Genomic DNA, 22,130 nt, shown 5'->3' with positions numbered 1-22,130 from the left:
GTTTTAAGCTTATGTCATGGCGCTTATGTTTCGTGAGAAGACAACTTCTCGCCTCAGCGCAATTATAACTTGTTGTTATTCTTTTTGTCAGGTATCATTTCCATACCAAGTACTTGGAAATGCCTCGTAAGATGGATTGAAGATAGTAGGTGCAGGACGTCCCGACTGAAGTTTAATAAGTCGGCGGTAGAAATCGTTAACGAAAATATATCCTGCCTGTTCGATAAATATTAATGCTGTTTTCTCTTTTAATGTCATGAACTAATTCTTTGCCGGTAGTTCAAATTTCTCTGTAGGCGATAGTCAGTAACATTGCGTGGTAGATCTTACCTCGCCTATAACCCAGCGATTATTAGGTGTAATGGATATGAACAGTACTACAAATGGTATTCTGTAGTTTTATCAGTACTAAGGCGCTGCAACAAAATTAATGAACTCTTTCCTGTCACTATAGATTCTGAACATAGTCTATCTCTTGCAATAGTATTTTCATTTAAAATATCCGCAGTTTTTCTATTCCATCTGGCAAGAATTTGAATTCTAGGACCTATTGCAGTTTCTCTTAATTTATCCTTGAAAAACAATGGACTTCAATCAATTCAACCCTCACTGGTCTTTGTGACGAAAATTTCATTTTGTTACTTTTTGACTCAATTGAAAATTTTCACTGGATAAGCAAGGCGATCACGTTTAGAAATTTGTTCGTCTGTGTGGTGTGCTAAAGGAAACGAAAAATATAAATACTGTAAAATTTTAGCAAGCTACCACAATGCCTTTCAGCTTTCTACTACTTCACCAAGCAAGAAAAATGGAAACAAAGTAATTGAGCAACTTACTAGCCTGTCCTCTATTCCATTCATTAGGTTAGCCCATGAACTTGCATCAGCATTCCTTACATGAGAAAAGTCTGATCATTCTCCTCCATCAGTAACATAGCGGTGAATTAGCCATTAAGTAACAGTTGAGTGTAGATACCCTCTTGATGTCAAAGGAATACCAATGAAAATGTGAGTCATCTGGATTGGGATTCAAGCTCAATGGCCCAAGTCCTTGGCAGAACCCTTAGATGACATGATTGTTTTGAATCCCTCTCATCTCTCCATCAATGGCCTTCAAAGATGGAATTACTTAAGATACCATTGAAATTCAAATATCAGCTGTTGGAAGAACAGAATAAACTGATTGGATAGCTACATCAAACTGTATCGTTGACCCATGATTGCGACCATGTAAACAAGCAACCCCTGAGACATCTAGGCTTTTCTTCATAGGGGAAGCCCTGAAGAGCCAGGGATAGGGAAATTTGGAATATCCAACACTATGATCATGATTCAGGAATAGCAGGCTAGATCTGCCCCAGAACCCTGGGCATTCCCAGCAGGGGGCAGCTGCTAGAAGCAACAGTAAATTTAGTTCAAATCAAAATTTTTGAAAAAATTTTCTTTGAATCCTAGAAAAGTGATAGCATGTAGTATTTAACACAATTAACAAATAAAAACATTTTTTCCAGGCAAATAATTTAAAAAACAGATAAAGCGTGGTTATAATTTTTTGGAAACTTAGGTTTCATAACTTTTCTGTTACAACATGAACAACCACCCCTCTAGTTTTGATCCTGGGTACGCCGTTGCCCAGAGCAATTCCTCATGATTATGGCTGCCCAAGGACAAAAAGTACCTGGGATTGCATTTCCTAGAAGACCTTTGCCACACCTTTTCCACCAGTAAAGGCCTGTGTACATGTATGAGTTAATGTGTTAAAATATGAACTATTTAGGTGGACTGGAACAGAACATGTACGAATGCATGAACCTAATTTGAACATTGTATTTTCTATTCACACAAAGTGGGTGGTCACACGGTGCATCTTCATGTTCATTCATTTACTCATTAAGTCATACATGTTACTGTATCATGCAACCAGGCCTTAAAGAGTGGATCATATACCTGATAGTAACACCTGAATCCTACACAAAGAAAGCTAGGTCTGCAAGCTATCACGTAAAGAAGTTCTTCATCATGAGAAATACATCCCTCCCATGGACTGGACTTTCGTTTGAGACTTGAGAAAAATTCCTCCCATCAGGATACCTGTGATAGCTAACTTCCACCTTATGTGCAACTACCACAAATTCACCATTCCAACAAGTTACACACAATGACAAAATGAAAATAGGTTCAACAAATATAACGTCCAGATAATACTCTTCACTTAATTTATTCTAGTCATGAAAAAAACAAAGCAATTTCAAATGGGAACCTAATAATTACTACATATCATTTCTGCAACCATAGATATACATAACAAGCCAATGAACTACTCCATCTCTTGTGTCAATCCACAAAACCAGACGTTCATTGCTTCATTTCACTGGTATTGGTAAAAAGAATCACCCCATAGGCAAGTTATACTGAGGCAAGATGGAGATTTCTCCAATGCATGACAAATACACAAATATTTGGTTCGGTACAAATTTGAAGCCTCACATGAGCAACCTCACATAGCACACTTTCAATTTTCAAGCATCAACTGTGTAACAATTAATTGAAGCTCTCAAGGATGAGGTAACTACTTTCCATTCACTGATTACATGTTGTAATGACCAACACAGTCACCTCCAAGCACATTCCCATCCATGTGTTAAAATCACAGTTGAAAGCATCTAGATATAATTCAACACAGCATCATGTGAGTGGAAAGCACCCTGTACCTTCTATTTTATGAAAACAGTACAAAATAAGGACAACCAGCAGCCTTGCAGTTGGTTTCTGAATGATGGAGCAAGCATGCAGACCAGCATTCTTCAATTATCATTAACATACAGCCATTCAAATCAAAATCACAACCAAAGGTACCTAAATTACTATGCGCACACAAGAATACGCCAGTCCCTCAATTGTGCGCCTAAGATATCATAATTAACACAAGTAATAATCCAATCACAAGAAATGGGAAACAATATCAGAGAACCTGAATTAACACACAGGCATACTTCAAAAAAACTTAATCCTTGCATTAATTACATTTTATTTTGTCCTTTAAATAGAGATTAAGATACAACCTTAAATTATTCAATACAAAAGAAATAACAGAATGAGTGAGTCTACCTAAAATACTACACTTGCTTAATTTACTCAATGTTGGCAGAATGAACTCAATTTGTCATCGGAGCATCCATACAAAAATAAGAAAGGAAACATCAGTCACAAGGTGTCATTCACATATCACTAAATTAACTCTCCATCGCACCCTTAAGAGTAAACCGTTAATTTTACATGACGCAGTTGGGAGCATGGAAAGTAATTTCTCCAGCAGTCGTTGAATACATTAAATATTCCTTGATTACAAAGGTAAAAAGAAAAGTCGTAAGCAAAGAAGCAACTAATTTTGACCGGATTCAGCACATCTGTACAATTTGCAAAGAGAAAAAAATGGGATGCCTATTAAATAGACCCAATCCCAACTTCTGGAGCCATAAGTCTTTGACATGCACATCACATATTCGCCAGTGAAGGGTAATATCCCTGACAGTAACAGCTGTCAGAACATGTCATTCAAAACAAATCGCATTTGAACAATGCCTGGGCAAAAAAGTCGATTCCTCACTCAGGCAAGGCAATATGACCTACAGAGAAATCCGAGTAAAACTTATTGGTTCTGAAGTATTGTTCGTAGAATTAAGAGAGGTCTGAAAATGAGAACAAAAAGGAGTTAGATATCACATTACCAAGGTAAATCAAAGAAAGATTTTTAGAGTGAATCATTCACAGCTAAAAAAATATAAAAAGCAATCCACTCACAGCTAGGGGCCGCAGATGTTTCAAAACGCTTCTGAAGTTGATCATAGGTGAATTTCACGAAAGCATCATATTGTTCTGCCAATTTCAATGTAAGAACTCGATCATACTCCTCGCGGATGTGAATCTCTCTTTCTCTCAGCATTCTTTCACATATCAGACCCACCTGAGGAGTAAATTGACATTGCTACTAAAACTTACAAAACACAAGAAAACCGATCAATAGACAAAGCCATTTCAGGCTGGCGATGACCCAGATTAAGAGGAAAATCAAAATCTAGGCATATAACTTGGATGGAATATCATACATGACCGAGACGAACACGTCACAGTTGGTATTTACATGACAGTGACCAGGTTCAAAACGTACCTAACCATATACATACATGAATGATAATCTAGGGGGCGTATAATTTAAAGAAAACTAGGTCAATAATGAAAAAAGAAAATAAATAACCTCTCTAAAGGTGAATAGGGGCTTCTCCTTGGAGTTGGAAGGCGTTGCTGACAGAGTTGATATGCTGGTTGACGGTGACCAAGAAAGACCTTCCATTGGGTTCGGGGCGTCAATTTGATGAGTGGGCGATATTGATGAGGAATCACTGCTAGTTCCTTCCGATTGTGGATAAAAATGCAATTGCTTTCGCCGATGAAGGCGCCTGATTTCTTCACGGATATTTGCAGCCATTTTTTCTGCAAAATCAATTTAGGACAATCACTCGCACACCTATCCACTCAAAAATAATTACCGACGATCTTAGTAGGATTTATAAAGAAGTTTCTTCGCAAAAAACGGAAATACAACTGCTTTCAATAGTTATTAAATATTTATATTTACTTACCTGGCGTCAATTTAGGTGATACTTGTCCAAAAGGTGAGGGGTTAATTTCATGTTGCTTAGTTGGAGGAGTTTTTGGAGAAACACACATAGGAACACATCTCCTTCTTTTACTAGGCCTTCCATTGTGTACTGGATCGAAATCCAAGGTTCGTTTCAGAGTTGCACAGGCCATTGATTCAGATTGAACGAAGCTACCGTTACAAGAACAGTGGACAAACTACGATGATATCACTGACATATGAAGATGATATTATGCGTCGAAGATATTAAGCTTCACTTCTGTGCGGAATAATTATTAGTCAGATAGAGAAATATTCCGATGTTTACGGATTTCATCCGTGAATTCTGCCACCGCACTACACCCCAAATCAATATGGCTACCAAACCAATCGTATCGTACACAAGAATGGTCGAAGTTTAAACGGTTTAAATGCCCATGTAGTTCGCTTACTTGCCAGTAGATCGCGCAGCGGTATGTACCTTTTAAATTTTTGCCGATACTGGAGATAGCGTAATATATGAAATTGCGTCCTTCTAAGCCGTATAATGTATGATTTTTGAAAGTATTTAATACCTTTTGTTGTCCGAGAGGTGTCAAAATTTACATCAAAAAGCAAAACTATTAATAATTTAACAAAAGATGTTGGCAGCACTGTAAGCGATTGTTGTGTGATTTCGCATGCGCGTATTTGGTTGTTTATTTTGTTTATTTATATTTTGCTTATGATTTGTATTTGTCGCACTATTCGGTAAGTCCTCACCTGCTTTTTTATTCCTGCATAAAAAATGCAGCTGATTTTTCATTCGGTGTTGCCTCAAATCATCTGCCGAACCTTCTCCGACTTTTCAACGGTTTTTTTTCTTCGTTTTTTCTAATTGTTGTAGGGGATATAGGTTTCGTTGACGCCAATCTGCTAAATGATTATAACGATGTCATACTGTGTTATCAAGTCAAGTAGTGCCGTACAATAGCAAGATACATTTTATACGGCTTATGCGCGCGGTTCTACGTGAGCTGTGGCTTTAATGTAATATTTCAGCAGTAGATTGTTAGGAGCGGTTCCTATACTTCAACGGTTTACCTAATGGTCACTTATGTCACTATATGAGGTTATATTATTTTGAAATTATTCATGGAAGTCAGTGTGTCGTAAGTTCTAAAATCAATACAATTCCATTCTCATTTTCAGTATGGAGGAAGCGATTCTCCGGGAAACGTAAATTATTTGCTTACATGTTTGAGCGCATAAAACTTGACGCAGGATCGGGTCCCTAGTCAAAATTGATGGCTAGAAATGGGTTACAAGACCAAACATTATCGACCCTTTGCACAAAGTAGGTAGATGATAGTTTTCTGCAAGGCAATTATCCTCTGAAAATCGTATGTGACGGGCATTGTGAGGGATGGATATGCTAGAATACTGAAAGATTTATGAAATTTAGAACAATTTTCTTACTTATATCACATAATGTGGCATTGAATGTCTCCCCGGCATGACAATGCGCTGACTACTGTGAAAGTGCCTACCCTTTCATTGTAGACCTAATCTATTGCCATTACTTATTGAAAAGCATGATCCACAGTGTAGCTGCAATGCACTGAACACTGTGATAAGTATGCAATTTTTCTTGAACTGTTAGTGTGTGGGTAGAATCATTACTCTCTGCCTGCACAACTGTCAATTTTTACCTATGATGTTCATCACACTTGTCATGCTGAATTACATCGAAATGAAAACCTCATTTATTTTCTCTTCCCTATGGTTGCGGATCAGCATGTACACTTGTATTAACATAATTTTTGTGGGATGTCCTTCAGTTTCCGGCATTGGAATCCTATCACCTTGCTCATTCCCTACTTTTCTCTCAGTTTCCCTTTTTTTAACCTAGGCTGCCTTTTGTTCCCTTCCCCGTATTAAATGCCACCCTGTACCTGCAGAATCCAGTGATCTGCTCTCTCGCCTTTCAATTTCAACATCCTACCTCTGTTTCTATATTTTCTGTTTGATTTTTATGGCTTCCCTGCCTTCATCATTGTCCAGTCATTCCATACTCCTAAATTCATTGCTGCTTTCCGCTTACACAGCGTCTTTCATATATGCAGTAGTACTAAAAAAAATTACCATGCCACCCCCACTGCCGTGATTGACACTTGCCCTCTAGGAGGCTAGGTCAAGCATGAGTTTTTGGAGCTCATATTATTTTATTTCATGTTTTTTTGGGAAGAGCTAGTAGTTACAGCTCTTACATCCATTACAACGTTTCTTACGTAAGACCATTGTGTGGACATTTCAACTTGCTCTTGCCCTTCAAAATATGTGGCATTAATTGAGAATGACTTCCCTGAATGAATTCTTCTACCTCTTGATTTCAAAGAATTTTTCACCTCACCTCAATGTGCTAGATACATTGAAGTTAATTAGCACTTTGAATGAAATGCTTCACTACTTAAAGTCATGACCATTAGGGAAAACTTGCTCCACAGTAGTGGTGCCAACTCCATGGGGCCTGAGGGGGCCCAAGCCCCCTCGAAAATTCATTATGGGGGTGAGGAAAAATTTCATGTTATCGAGAGTCAGCTTTTAGTGATCTAATGTTGATCATATGACTCTTCTAAAAAGCTTTGAATAACTTTAAAACTCACTATTTATAAAACTTCCCAGGGCAAGACCATCAGTATGGGCCCCCCAATATTTTTTATAACTCTGCATCCCTGCTCCACAGTCAATGTGTGTAGTAAGTGAAAACCATGGAACATGGAAGAAATGATTTGAAAAATGGAAGAGATAAGAAGGCAGAGCAAGTATACTGAACATGTCAAGATTAAGTAATGCAAATATAAGTTAAAAACGTGTTGGGAAACTAGTAAGGCCAAATAAACCTGTTAAAATGGACATTTCAATGAGATTGAAAAGTTGCAGTTTAATGGAGATGTAGGTGTGGTGTATGCCAAGATAAAAAGAGTTGTTTGGCAGTAAAAAGAGGGCAAGCAATGCCAAAAATCATGCATAAGAATGAGAGGATTTTCTTAAAACAAGTGGAGGTTGATTGTAATCAGAAGGAATGTGGGGAACCCTTAATTACCAATCATTCTGCCACCCCTTTTTCCATTACTTTCTGTACTTACAACTGGAGCTATGCCTTATGAAAAACAGAGCCAACAGTGGTTTTAGCAATGGAAAATGCGATACGATTCCCATCCTTGGATTCATTGCAGAAAATGGTCATGTGAAACAGTCTTTTACACCTAATTACAAATTAAGAGATGAATGTGAAGTTTGAACAGGAGTAAGAATGCTTTGGAACCATGAGAAACTTCTAGAACAACAAAAACGTTTTTACACATCATTGAAAACATGTCTTGAATTAAGATATTGAGACCAACATGCAGTTCTTAATTCTGGATCTAAATTAGGAAATATGAATGGTTGAGTAATGATACTTAAAGTAGTACATACAAATATTTGTGCGTTCAAAACCGAAACTGATGGATTTCACTATGAGAGTAATGGATGGGTATGATAAAATTTTCCTCAACAGATAGGTATTTATCTTTGTCCAGGGAGTGTTCTCATAGATTTGCATTTTGGTAAAGGAGACTGAGGAATAGCAATTTAAAATTTTTTTTTCATGAATCTCACTAACCAATCATTCTCACCAAGTATTTTAAGATAAAATTACAGTATTGTCCTTCTGAACAAGAATTCACAGCACTCTGAATAAAAACATGATAATCCACGGGATAACAAACAAGATGATCACTATGCTTTAGTAATAGTAGGATTTAACTCTTATTCAACACTTAACAATGTAGAAATTTATTCCTACAATTAATGGGAAAATGGAATGGCAAGCAATATTATACCATTTTTTTATTCAAGCTGTTTCTGCATCTGCTAAGGTATTATAAAAAGAGTCAAAATATGTAACGTATGATCATAATCGAACGAAACAAAAAATGAAGTTGAAAGGAAAACTTCGTGTACAGGAATATGAAGATGAAATTTCACGAATTTTCTCATAGGGGGATTGAAAATTTGGCCAAAATTGGAATCAGGATTGAAAGACTTGATAAAGAATGGAATTTATACTTCTATTAATAAATGATCACATACATACACGCACACTAACAGAAATGCATGAATGTGATACAATTTTCCTTCCAGGAAAAGAGCCCATTGTTATAAAAGGAATCTTGCTTGCTGTTCATTCTTTCACATTGACAAAATTGAACCTTCAGTCAATTTCATCCATTCGTCTTCTTTGATAAATCACCATTCAGCAACAACACCTTCTTGCAAATAACATTTCATTTTTATAAAAAGGCCTATACCACTTCAACCTCACATTGATTACATTCAACTTTGGCAACAGTCCTTATCCCAGGCAGACCATAGTGCAATACCAAACATTAATATGTAGTTGGTCAGAATTATTCCACATAATTGTAACCCTCACCTTAACGGCCATAACCATAGATCACCCTGGATGAGAGAAGGGCAACCACTGCAGTCAAACATCATCATGCTAAATAAAATCTAAAGTATCAATGGTACAAACAACTTCCAGCAAAACAAGAATGCTCAATTTATATGTCTATTATGCATCATCCAAATAAAATTTTAAAGCATGGCAATAACATACGTAATATTTACAGCAGCCGCAAATGGATTCAATTCTCATTTGCAAGCATGAAAACATTATAACACATGGTCCTCATTTTCTCAAAATATTTACAATAGATATACTAAACAATGTAATGAAGGCAGTCTTTCAAAATATTTTACCATCTCCTGGTCTTTTGCTTGTTTTCGGGAAGTTTGGAACAGAATGTGTAACAAAGCATAATAAATCCTTTAATTTCATCGAGGATCTGAACGAACCCAGCTTTAGAGGGGAAAGGGAGAAAAAAAAAGTAATAGCAAGGATGAGCATGGGTGTTTAAGGTCTTAAAGGAACGATCACAACCAAGAACATATCAATTTTGCGACACATTTTTAAGGACTCGAATGGTCGCTTCACACTCCTCAACCTGACGTGAACTCCACTCCATCGCCACTCTCTGACAATCACGACGCACATCTGCTTTTTCCCGAGAAACACTTCACCACCACATCCTTCCTCGAGCACCAGGACTGCGCACGGGTGGTGCTGTGCAGAGGTACTTAGCCCTCTGTCGTCGACACCACTTCTGTGGCAGGGAATCCCTTGCATTCATTTCCTTAGAGCCACCCCTGTCAGCCGTTGTGTGCTTGGGGTGGCTGCAAGGGGACGAAGCAGGGGCTGTGTCCTATCTGAGCAATTCACGTATCTCCTTGTGCATTTGGCAGAGGAAGTCGACGTACGACGGTGATCCGTCATTACCTCGGTCCTCAACCAAGAAGTGCTTAAAAACTATTTCTAACTTGTCTCTCTGCCTCACTAGCGTTAGCTGAAAGGGAAATAAATGATGAGAAGATTAAAATGCGTAATTCACACATGAGTTAACTATTAAAATATGTACACAAAGACATCGTTCCTAGTGTACGTTTACGTTGAAAATTTTTAAGTCTACCATTTCTACTGTAACCATTTCCAGGAGTCGGTTACTCATTGCCATCAGGGCTGGTTTAGTACTGAAGATGATAAGTAAGTACTCATCAAAATTTTGGCAACAGTGAATGTTGGCAATGAAAGTTTTTTAGTATATTTGAGATAGTTAGCATAATCAGTGATTTATAGTTTTTTTTACACAGTTTTGTTATTTTTCAAAGTGCTTAACTCTGTTTTTCTATTGTATTGTTGGTTCATAACTTGAGGTACGTATATTGTAATACCAATGCATACTTGAAAATACACGAATGTATCTCCATTTGGTTTGAGGTGGAGCATACAGCTCAATGTCAGTTACTATTTAATCATGAAACTTTCAATTAATGGAATAAATACTAGGCATAAATGATATGTAATCATTTGTAAACGAAGTCCTACCCCATTACATCAAGTAGAATATAATAAATTTCTAATGAAAGTCACAATTCAGGGATATTTTAATCACCATAACATTAGTCTTCATGGAACATGATGATTCAAGCACTGTTTTGATTAGCTCTTGCTTTTCATGGAATAAATTAAGAATTTCAACCACGGGGCAGGAGAATAAGGAATAAAAAACACATTTTTCAATGAATTACATCAATTAATACCACAACACACTTCATTCAAACTGCTCCTTAGAATCACGGGAATTCATATGAAGAATAACCTTACCTAAAATGTAAATTTTTAACTGAAATTATATTCAATAAGCAGACAGGAAACTACCAAGACATCACTTACCATTGACATCCAACTTACAAAAAAGTGAGAAATTATGGGTAATTATTCAAGAAAAAAACAAGAAGAAAATATTCTGAGCCATACCCGCATCCTTCTATGTCGCTGTTGGCGGATTTCTTCTATAACTGCACGAATACGTTCAGAAAGAGGGTTATCTATTTCAGGTAGAGAAGTTCGATCAATGTCAATTTGAGCAGCAGACTGGGCCCCAAAGACATCTCTCACCCACTGCACTCCAACATTGAGACCAATCCACAAAAACATGTGAATTCCATTCTCTGCAAGAAAGATTAAACCCTGAATTTTAACGGCCGTACACAACCATTTTTCATATTTTTTTACCTGAAAGCAGATAATACTAGACTGAATGCTTTTCCCTTTATAGCTATTTTCAATAATCCACATTTGAAAATTATTCTGGTGTAGCTGTCATCTTATGAGAAACACCATGCAATACATGGCAGGTTACTTCAAGTCTAAGGCTTCAATTTAAATTTAAATATTCTAATTAACTGTAATTTTCAATTCACTGGTAATTTCTTAACATCTTTCCTTGATTAAGGAAGTAATATGCATGAGAGTTTCAAAGAATTCCATTCATTCCTCAACCCTATCTTACCTAGTACATAAACACCATCATCCCTCATTTTCTCGGCAAGGCAACGCATTGGTTGGGGCAGTTCTTTACCATCAGGGTCCGAAATCAGATCATGCAATGGTATGAGTCGTGGGTAGAAGTAAACAACAGATGATGGAACATCCATTGTCATGACAGCTTGCATCACAAAAGACCGATCATCAATTGTAAGGTCTGAACCTGAAAAGCAAAAAGGTTCATCCAACATAAGTTCCTATTGGCAATGATGAAAGAAAGGCATACAATGAATAGGGTTCTCACTCTACCTACATTATAAAATTCACGGTTTTTTCCAGGTTTTCACGGTCTAAATGTCATCAAATTCACAGTTTGTAGATAAGACATTTTAGGCAGAAATATTGATCACGTAACAATCATCGGCCGCACGTTAACTAAAAATGTAACAAACGCGACAAACGCCGTGAATGCAAACGCAGCAATGAAACTACTATCTCTTATGACAACACCTATAGTTAGCAAAATTCAGGTCCGGCTAAAGGGCGTGAGTGGGAAAATGGAGAGAGCAGGGTGGCAGGGAAGTGAAGAAGTGCCTGATTTTTTGCCAGGGTTAATGTCTTCCAATCGCAGGCTTAAGGTCAATTTGCTGCCATGGCACACGGACCAATTAATAATTTCGCTTCGAATACACGTGTGCAGATAAATACGTGGACAGTATCTGCACGTGACTCGGCCTTGAAACGTGATCGAAGTATCGATTATTCTTTTAATCTCTCAATCTTAGCTCTACAATCAAGTTTGAGAGATTTCCAAGGTTTTATGACGAAATTCACGGCTATTTCCGGGTTTTTTCACGGTAGACGAAATTCACGGCTTATTCACGGTTGAGTGGGAACCCTAAATGAATGAATACAACAGTAACAAAATAGTAGCCTGAGGGGATAAGCTCCAGGGGCCAGAATGAGGTGCTCTCATAGAATTAAAATATCTATTTTTTTATATGTTTCGATAAGTAAGTTGAAGTCATTAAGGTTTGCAAAATATTACTTCATAATTCTCAATATTCTTTTTATTACGGAGCTTTAAAGTTGGCGAAAATCACTAAATTATTTCGCGCTACAAAAACGTCCTGTGACGTCAGAGTGCAAGTAAGCAGATTCGCTCCATGGCAATAACAAACAGTAACGACCATAACAAACACAGCTACGACGATACTGATTCATAACATTGAGGGTGTGTCAAAAACAGTTGCGAATGGTTTTAAAGACTTTACGATGCACGCATTGCGTGATGGCTGAATCCGACTTCGTGAAGGTCGCTTATTTCTTCTCCGGCAATGAAGATTTCGCGGAGTTGAGAAGCCGGGAAATTGAAACGTAAAATAAATTAAATGAACTATCTCGTTCGATAGTAATCTAGACCTCGTTTTTTATCTCATTTACCTACTGTCATTTACACATTGCTTTGAGATGCATATATTTATATGCTATCAGAGATACATAGATTTTTCTAAAACTAGGCCAAACAGTCTACTGGCACCACGTAAACGTTTTGTTTACTGAACTCTGACGTCACGCTCAGCCAACATGGCGATGGGTCGTTTGAAGCGCAAGATTACTATACGATTTTCAAAGTGGAATTATGCGAATAATACGCATGTTAGAAAAGAACTGCTTTCACTATAATTTTTTGCTTGGAGGATACTTTTTTATTGCATCAGCACCCATTTTCAGTGGAATTCCCCATTGTAAGTCTGAGACTTTTATTCCCAGACATTCAGGATGGGGAGGATAGAGGAAGAAACAAGGAAGGAAGTGCTGCTGCAATAAGGAGCTCACTAATGCCATCAGGGATAGGTATTGAGGCAGAAGCGAAGAGATTGAGTATCCCAATGCCGTCATTAGGGCAACGAAACCTAATTTAATGTTTCCAAAGAAATGGTAGACCATCCTATGAGGAGAGTGATTTAAATATTTTCACTTAGATAGAGAATTTAAATTTGAATAGAGAATAACCATAAAAAAGTAAAATGCGATTCAAAATTTTGCAATATACATACATGACATACATGCCGCATGAATATATTTATATCAAAAAATTACTACAAAAGGTTTTTTCAACATTCAATCATACCACTACACATTGATGCAGAGAGCTCTACAATAAGAATTATTTTACCACCAACCTAAGCTAATAACATCAGCAAGTACATGGCTGGGAAGGAATTATTTTTACTTGTTCTTACATTTTCTCAATAGCTGTGATATGTTGTGAATGGGCTCCAAGGAGTTCAACACTAAACTCAAATCATTGATCACTGCTCACAGAGTTTACCACACGACCAAATTTCACATAAAACTACAGTAAACATTTAAACCCTCCATGAAAGCCTACACAATATTTTGCTAATGACTTAGTAAATGCAAAAACAGTGAAATTCACATTGAAAACCAGTCTGAAATCTTGTTTTCGATACAATTGCAATGCCACTCATGATCTGACTCTTCATAAGTTGTCACAAGGGAGAAAAATATGCAAAAAATTCAAAAGCTAAAACAAGGACAAACCAAAATCAGAATCCAGACTGCTAGTTACTCCAGGCAGTTGCTCTGTCTTCTCAACTATTCCTGAACAAATATTTATAATTTTCTCATCTTCACCACTGAGTCATGACCAGTCACAATAACTGGTGTGGCATCAGCCAAAAAGGCCAGTCGTTATGACCGCAGTACTTCAAAACAGGGTAAAATTTATTTTAGAGTCATTTGCAGTGATGGGGAGCTTGGTGGCCATGTAAATGGAATGCTAGGCAGCAAGATCAATCAATCAATGAGTCCAGAGATAGAATCCTGGGTGAAGACTTCAAACACCCCAAAATAAAAAAAGTGAGATGGCTCAGAGAAAGGAACTGGCTCTCTTACCCTCAAAATGTGAACTACAAACACCAGTGGGTAACTTTTATGATGTGAAGCACGATGTTGGGGAAGCTCCTAATATTAGTAAAATTGGACATTGCAATATTTCCACTGTGTTTCATTTTGATACAAGGTGTTTCATAGTTACAAACAACATTATCTAGTGTATCAACATTATCACACTTGAAAATGTTGTTTGTACCAACGAAATGCGTAATGTCAAAATAAAACTCAGGGAAATATTGCAATGTCCAATTTTACTAATACCAGTGGGTAAGTCTAGGATAAGCTCCACCCTAGACTATTCAAACCAACCTCTGGGTTGAATAACTGAGTGAATGAAACAACAATTTGATGGGCCATACATCCATGACACAAAGCTAATAAAAACACTGATGGCACCGCAGTAAATATGTTATAGAGCTATGCAGATATGCAATATGCTATGCATCACTAAAAAGGTTATGGCACTAAATTAGAAAAGTCTAATGAAAATTTATTACATACCTCCTGATATAGCATCACTTTTCATCAAGCAATTAGCATAGAGAGGGAGAAGTTTCATACACTCTGGAAGTATCAGCTGACCAGATGATGATGCTGTGGCACAATTCTTACGATAACAAGCTAAAATTTGAGCACAACGTGCCACCAAGCCATCCTTCACTGTCTTGGGAGTACCCTCCAGAAGTTTGAATACACCTGTTGAAAAAACAAAGTTGAAAACTCAAATTCCATTAACTGTGAAATATAAAAGAGGAAAAATTATTCAACAGGCAACTTGCAGGAGTAATCAATAGATATCATTAAAAAGTGTTAACATATACAATGCAACTACAGCCTAACAACATATTAAAACACCACAGAATTGGCAAAAAAGTGTTATTTACTAAATGAAACATAGTAAACCAGAATAAGCACTTAGAACAAAAAATGGGCCGCAAAAAACTTCCTTGGCACCTACTTTGCTTAGAAAAGAAGTTAATCATGGTATCCAAGTCACAGCTTCTATAGAGGTCTGCCATCTGGGTGCAGATTTTTAAAGACAAGTTTAATATTCGCAGCCGCCTTTGTCCTCCACATGACGTGTACAGAAGAGCAACTTGTACATATACACCATCTTCTTCTGTCAGCTTGTCATCATGTTTAATTTCAACTGCAACACCCTGAGAATAAAATTTTAAGATTTTCATCAATTGCATAAAATGTGGGTGTTCAATTTATTTTACCAGTACAAAATAGCAGCTAACTGACACAATCTCAGCAACCGCTAATCACAATCAATCATCTCAAAACTTCGTAATTACAATTAAAAAATATGAAATTAGAAAACCTTTCAATATCCCTTCCCCTAAACACCTTAATCAAAATGTGGACTTCGTCAGTTATTACAAAGTATACCCTAGTGGTTGTATTTGTTCAAACGCGTGGGGTGATTTCAAACTTACCCCAATTGAAGTGAGCAAACCTTACCGTGATGAACGTCGGAGGAAAATTGGTACTGAAGGAAGAAATTCTATTATCCTTGGTCTCAATGATTACCTGATAATTACAGACAAGCTTCAAGCTGGCCCAACCTTCCTTAATGCAACTTACTTGAAATGAACTATTTTCTATTCTCTCATAGTATCAACAATAATGATAGTTAAATTGTATCAGCATTAAGTGATATGACTTCATTTGAAGAAGATAATGTATGTAATAAAAAATTAAAAAAAAAAGAAATGATCGGAGCTGTACTGCAAATTATACAATTGTTATACAGAAAATTCTTCACAGTCCTCAAAAATACTTAAACTAATACTGTGCGAGAGTGATGACATAATAAATAGAGTATAATTAAACTGCTCAGGAATAATACTTGCATCAAAGGATATTGAAATTCACTCCACTAAGATACTAACTTGATTCTCCCAAAGCATGAATTTACCCACTTATAAGACATCTTTACACCAACATAAAAACTTAGCATTCAGGCAGATCAATTACCTACACAATCATTCATCACATTCAGAATGCATTTCTAAGCTATAAAAAATTAGGTTTGTAACTCACCTTATCACAATCAATGCTGGCAATTTCCATGTCAGTTGTGTTGGCCATGAAAAAGTGACCAAAGAAATCTGTTGCTCGGACACCAGTGGAGGTTCGGACTCTCATCACAGTATCAAAAGCTACAGTCCTCTCAATATCACGTTTAATATCTGCTATGAGCCTCTCACCATCCAAATCAGCCTAAGGGTTTTTAAGACCGTGATAAAATATTGATGGTGATACAACACAACAAAATAATATTATTGATTAAAAATATGACTCATTTTAAAGCTATTTAGACTGGCATAATGAGTAAATACTTCCAAACTCTCATTCAATTGGCATAAAAATCTTTTAGAATTACTAATTATAACCATAATTATATAACCATGAGCAAGAATAGAGAAGTAAATTACCTGAAAATATGTGTACTTGAAGATTTCTCCACCAGTGAGCCTACTCACTTGGCCAATTGTAGCTAAATCAATGTACGAGTTGTTGAAGATGAACAAGTCAACAGAACACCCAGCCATCACACAATCTTGTCCGAGATTATTGTAGTAGTTGTTCTGGGGACCTAAAATTAAAATTCATGTAAGGTTGATAAAGGTTGACTTCTTGGCCTCGCTATATCCATATTTTTTTAAATGTCCATCATATCCTTATGCCAGCATACAGCCAATCACTGTTTATAATGACATTTATGCAATGTGCTATACTCACTCAAGTGAGCTTAGCAAAAACGTAACAGCTCGCAATCAATGGCTTACCTAGCACAGATTTTTCTTTCTCTGTTCCCAATACCTTCCTATCATCCCTATTCTTCAATTTTCCAGGAGCTTCAGCAATGGGTAGTGAAGAATGGAATACGAGTAATTTTCCGTTGCACTCTGCAGCCTAAGAAAAAATGATTTAATACAATGAACCAATAACATGTTACATATAAATATGCAGCTACATAAGATAAAATTATTCTTCCAAGCAATTCATGAATAGTCACTTCTTTGCAACACAGATAATGGTTAAGAGCATTGAAATATTAGAGGGGTAGTGCATGTCATTTCTAGAAAAGGATATTTCTTTATGAAAAAAATGATCATTAAAAAACAATATGGCAGTGACTTAGTATTATGAAGCTTTAACTGATGAGATGAATTGGTTCATACTATAGTATCATCAGAAAGAAAATATGGAAAGACATCACCAAAAAAATCCAAATGAACAAATATGTACTAACCTTTCAAAATATCATGCAGATGTTTTTTTTTTTAGTTTGAAAATGCTCTTCCTTTAAGCAATATCACTTGCCATCATCTAACCACAGAAAACCAAATCTTTTTTAAGACTACCTACCTTTAATGCTTCCAAACCTGCCTGGATAGCAGGGGCTAGAACTGTTTCAGTTTCCCTAGTTTCTGCAAACATGGCTGGAATTTGCTCCATTAGGCTATCAATAACATGTGCTGATTCTTCTGGATCACACAAAAATCCATCCAAAAGAGGCATAAACATATCTTGAACATCACCGACGACCATCATTTGCGGCTGCGCTAAAATTGACTGAAAAGCAATACATTCAATATCATTAAAACCTATATTTTCATACACGTATGCACAGTAAACTCTCGATTATACAAAGTCAGCAGAACTGGAAAATTAGCACTTCATAATATAAATCGAATTTTGTCATTTCAAACCTTTTCAATAAGTCACGAAAAAATTTTTGCTATTGTTACCACCACCCCTTTTAGTCTTAAGTGGCCTTTTTTTTAAATGTTTTCAGTGGTTATTTACGATCTAAATCTTAGAAAATTGTTTTTATTATTGATTTTACACTGTGAAAGATCATTAAATAATTATACCACTCTAAAATTCTGAGTATTTATAGTAAAAAACCAACGATCTTAGCACTAAATAAATTCCCACCTATTTTAAATAACAATCAAATATACAACAATTGCCATGAGAAAAAATTCCCCTGGACCGGGAATCGAACCACGGACCTTTGGCTTTCCGGGCCACTGCGCAGACCACTACGCTATCCAGGTTCTTTAATTCTCATGGCAATTATACCGAGGCTCATGGCACTAGGTGTTAGGCCCTCGCGGTCCATCAAGGATGGCAACGCGAGGGAGAAAGGACTTCCAAGAAGACACAACCGGTTGAGAGCCTCATACCTGCGCTAAAGCCGCGCAAAGCGGTATGTGTAATATTTCTAAGCCTGCCGCGTGAACGGTGGTGAAATATACAACAATTGCCATGAGAAAAAATTCCCCTGGACCGGGAATCGAACCACGGACCTTTGGCTTTCCGGGCCACTGCGCAGACCACTACGCTATCCAGGTTCTTTAATTCTCATGGCAATTATACCGAGGCTCATGGCACTAGGTGTTAGGCCCTCGCCATGTAACACCTAGTGCCATGAGCCTCGGTATAATTGCCATGAGAATTAAAGAACCTGGATAGCGTAGTGGTCTGCGCAGTGGCCCGGAAAGCCAAAGGTCCGTGGTTCGATTCCCGGTCCAGGGGAATTTTTTCTCATGGCAATTGTTGTATATTTCACCGCCGTTCACGCGGCAGGCTTGGAAATATTACACAACAATCAAATAACGAATTGAAACTTTTTGTGAACGAATTTAATCTAAGAAATTTGTGGCCGGTAGTGAATAGCAACTACATATTATCTACGCATAAGATAGGTATTTGTTTCCAATGCCTATGAAATTTAAATGGCAGCCGACCTAACTGTCATTTATGTCACCCTCTAGCGCTCAGTGACAAGAAAAAAAAGAAAAAAACAAGGGTCTTCGCCTGTTTCCAAAATAACCTTCGTTTATTAATATTTGTAGTTCCTTCCGTATAGTCAGGTGAAAGTACAATCTTTTTAATTAGTTATTTTCACTGTGATTCACAAGGGGAGACCACGAAACTTGCTCTGCCTTTATCAATGCCGTATTTTTTATGGCCTTAGGAATGGTGAACACATCCCTGAACTAGTAGTGGTTCCGTTGAATGGGCCTTAGTTTGGCTGTAATTAATTAATTTTCATGCGGTACTTTTCACAAGCCGGTTGTAGTTCCATGATATCGCACCACTCAGCAGATGGGCCAGGTGGGGTAGTGGTTGCGTTTAAGGCTACCACCCGGGGGACCAGGGTTCGAGGCTTTGTGATGGCTGTATATTTTGTTGTCTTCATTGTGATCATACGGCGTCAACTTTTTCATTAATTTTAATTGCGACATGCATAGACATGAGACTATTTTTTTATCATCATAATGGCGTTTAGGTATTTAGGTCGGAGAATGTTCCCAGTTGGTAGGATAAATATGAGCAGGATGGGGATTCCTTGAGGAAGCATAACCTGCCTGCATGATAACCTGATAGCCTGTAGTCAAGCATAACGAGAGGTGAAGAGAGCACGAGAAAGAAGGGTGGGTAAAGGGCCTTAAGCCAACAACATATTTACAGAACTCCTACTTCCCCTTGATTCCCACCATAAGTTTTTAGGCAAACCCTTATCCTCCAAAGTTGTGTTATCATTTACAATTTCACACTTTTGATGGACCACAGTCAGAAGAGCTGTTTCTTTTAGCTACTTGCACCGGCATAACTAGTTTTGTTGACAAATTTTTTGCCGCAGTTCATATAACCAAATTCCATTTGCCCCTGGGGACCGAGCCCGATGTTCATAATTTCAAAACATTTCGTATTTTCAAAACTTTGTATTATCCAATAGCACCATGTATTTAACATAGGCTTTTTGCCGGGACCGCCAAGTTTCATAAGTGAGGTCTACTGTATTCCCATAAATCAGAACTATACAAAATTGGACGATGAAGCGTTCTAAAAATAATGAGCAAGTGTTATCCTAAAAAGCATACTCCTCCTCAATAGCCACTCTTGATTTTACACAGTGCCCTTATATAGGTCCCTCCAACTGTTTAATATCAAAGTTTTACTGTATCCTGCGTCGTCTTATCGAGAGTTAACCATATACATATTATGAAATAAGTTCAGTCTCTTGTGTGACTCTATGAGGTGTACCAATTCTTAACCATTTCCGAAAGAGCCAGCTAGATATTTACCATATATAATGAAAAAGAAACCACCATTTAAACTTGTGCGTCGGAACATCTAAGCTAACCTTCATTTAATTAGATACACAATGGTTTTTTGTCTAATATTTCTCTGCAAGTTCCCTAAAGAATTAGTTAAGTTAAGCATGCAACTATATATATGACCATGAATTTAGTTAATATGCCATCGTTTGAAAGGAAAGCCATTCTTACCTTAATATTATAGAAATGAACTGTGTTGTTGTATGTAATGAAGCCAACTTTCATGGATGACTTCTCAGCACCATATTCCTTTGGTAAAAGTTTGAGAATTCCTTTCATTTCCTGGCAAAGACGCTGCACCATTCCAGATTTTATGTTGTTATAAGAAACATCAATGAGAAAAATGAAGGCAGGAGGCTGAGGAAAAACATTATTCTGAAAAAGAAATAATGCAACCGTTAAGTCTGACATCAAAGACTACTTTCATACAGTTTAATTCGTCTAAGCATTTAAGGTACAAATAATTCTTAATACTATAGTAAGTACTTTATACAGAGATCTTTCATATGATGAGAGATGAAAAACACTTTGATAAAGAACAAACTTTATAATTTTGAAGGTTTAATGCTGCTGGCATGCCCAGTAAATAAGGAATAATTTGAAACAAATAAAAATTGAAAGGATTGAATAATAGTGTTGTTTATCTCAAAGTAAATTCCTAGCTAAGATATAAGTATTTAAGAAAAAATGTTAAATAATCTTAATTTATGGTGTACATAATTAGGCATGAAAAAGATGCCTATCCAACTGGATGGTTCAGATAATTTAATCAACTTCCAAATATTTTAACTCCACTTAATGAACTAAGTTGATGTAAAGGCATCAAAATTTTATACTAAAGTCAACTAATGGAAAAGTTGAGAACAAGAAAAAATTCTTGAGATGTAAATAACAGCAGGAAAATAAAAAAAAATTCTTCAGGTGGTTACAGCATAAAAAAGCTGACCTACCCTGCAGTAATCCTTGGTTGCCACGAATTCATATGATCCTAAAATGAGCTCCGGCCTTTCAAACCTATCCACTCTATTACCCGTGTGGTCCAGATGCTGGAAATACTCGGGTGGCACTGTCAGAAGAAAAATCGAACACCATCTAAATTAACAACATCAAAATCTAAATTTTAATAATAAAAAACACTGTCTATCTTTCAAATAACACCATAGGAAAGGAGAGTGAGTCATCCAAAAATCAAAACCCTTACTTTTAGACCAAGGCCAAACAATACTTAGCTCTTTCATTATTTTTTTGCGACCATTATTTCCCACCATCAAATTCTGGATTATATTAAATTATCATTGTACAAGTTAAAAGTTGGCTATTTGCCAGGTGGTAACAGTTTATGTAAAATAAAATATAAAAAATATAGTAAATGAAAAATACATCACCAAAATGAAGCAAGAAAGCGAATATTTTAAATACACCCATGTCTCGTATAGCGCAATTTCGATTAGCGCAATTTCGATATAGTGCAAATTCGTTCCTCGGGGAAACATTGCAACGCAGTGTAGCCT

At 36.8% G+C, this 22,130-nt stretch overlaps 2 protein-coding genes across 4 annotated transcripts in view; both read right to left on the bottom strand.

Moving 5' to 3' along the window:
- Positions 1-2,201: 2,201 nt before the first annotated feature.
- LOC124160573 (akirin-2) lies at positions 2,202-5,015 on the bottom strand. Its single transcript, XM_046536451.1, has 4 exons — positions 4,640-5,015; positions 4,255-4,490; positions 3,801-3,963; positions 2,202-3,688 (listed from the first exon to the last, which is right to left on the bottom strand). The coding sequence occupies exons 1-4, from the start codon at positions 4,809-4,811 to the stop codon at positions 3,678-3,680; spliced, it is 582 nt and encodes a 193-aa protein (XP_046392407.1). The 5' UTR covers positions 4,812-5,015; the 3' UTR covers positions 2,202-3,677.
- Positions 5,016-8,711: 3,696 nt separating this feature from the next.
- Positions 8,712-22,130, bottom strand: part of LOC124160572 (protein transport protein Sec24C) — a 31,030-nt gene continuing 17,611 nt past the window's right edge. For all 3 annotated transcript variants that reach the window (XM_046536448.1, XM_046536447.1, XM_046536449.1), the window contains exons 7-17: positions 21,570-21,685; positions 20,791-20,994; positions 17,855-18,061; positions 17,272-17,398; positions 16,918-17,078; positions 16,523-16,702; positions 15,432-15,633; positions 14,975-15,169; positions 11,577-11,774; positions 11,042-11,235; positions 8,712-10,070 (exon numbers count right to left, since the gene is read on the bottom strand). In XM_046536448.1, coding sequence (XP_046392404.1) covers positions 9,930-10,070; positions 11,042-11,235; positions 11,577-11,774; positions 14,975-15,169; positions 15,432-15,633; positions 16,523-16,702; positions 16,918-17,078; positions 17,272-17,398; positions 17,855-18,061; positions 20,791-20,994; positions 21,570-21,685 — 1,925 coding nt within the window. In that variant the 3' untranslated portion in view covers positions 8,712-9,929. The remainder of the gene's footprint in view (positions 10,071-11,041; positions 11,236-11,576; positions 11,775-14,974; positions 15,170-15,431; positions 15,634-16,522; positions 16,703-16,917; positions 17,079-17,271; positions 17,399-17,854; positions 18,062-20,790; positions 20,995-21,569; positions 21,686-22,130) is intronic.

The sequence above is a fragment of the Ischnura elegans genome, chromosome 6, assembly GCF_921293095.1.
Source record: "Ischnura elegans chromosome 6, ioIscEleg1.1, whole genome shotgun sequence".
NCBI classification, from domain to species: domain Eukaryota; kingdom Metazoa; phylum Arthropoda; class Insecta; order Odonata; family Coenagrionidae; genus Ischnura; species Ischnura elegans.
Note: the sequence above shows the minus strand (reverse complement) of the source record. Positions and strands in the feature narration are given on the sequence as shown.

Coding starts and splice junctions, on each gene's coding strand:
- LOC124160573 (XM_046536451.1), bottom strand. CDS start 4,811: ATGGCCTGTGCAACTCTGAAACGAACCTTGGATTTCGATCCAGTACAC. Junction 4,491..4,639: donor ATCACCTAAATTGACGCCAG/GTAAGTAAATAT, acceptor TTGATTTTGCAG/AAAAAATGGCTGCAAATATC. Junction 3,964..4,254: donor CCCTATTCACCTTTAGAGAG/GTTATTTATTTT, acceptor TTTACTCCTCAG/GTGGGTCTGATATGTGAAAG.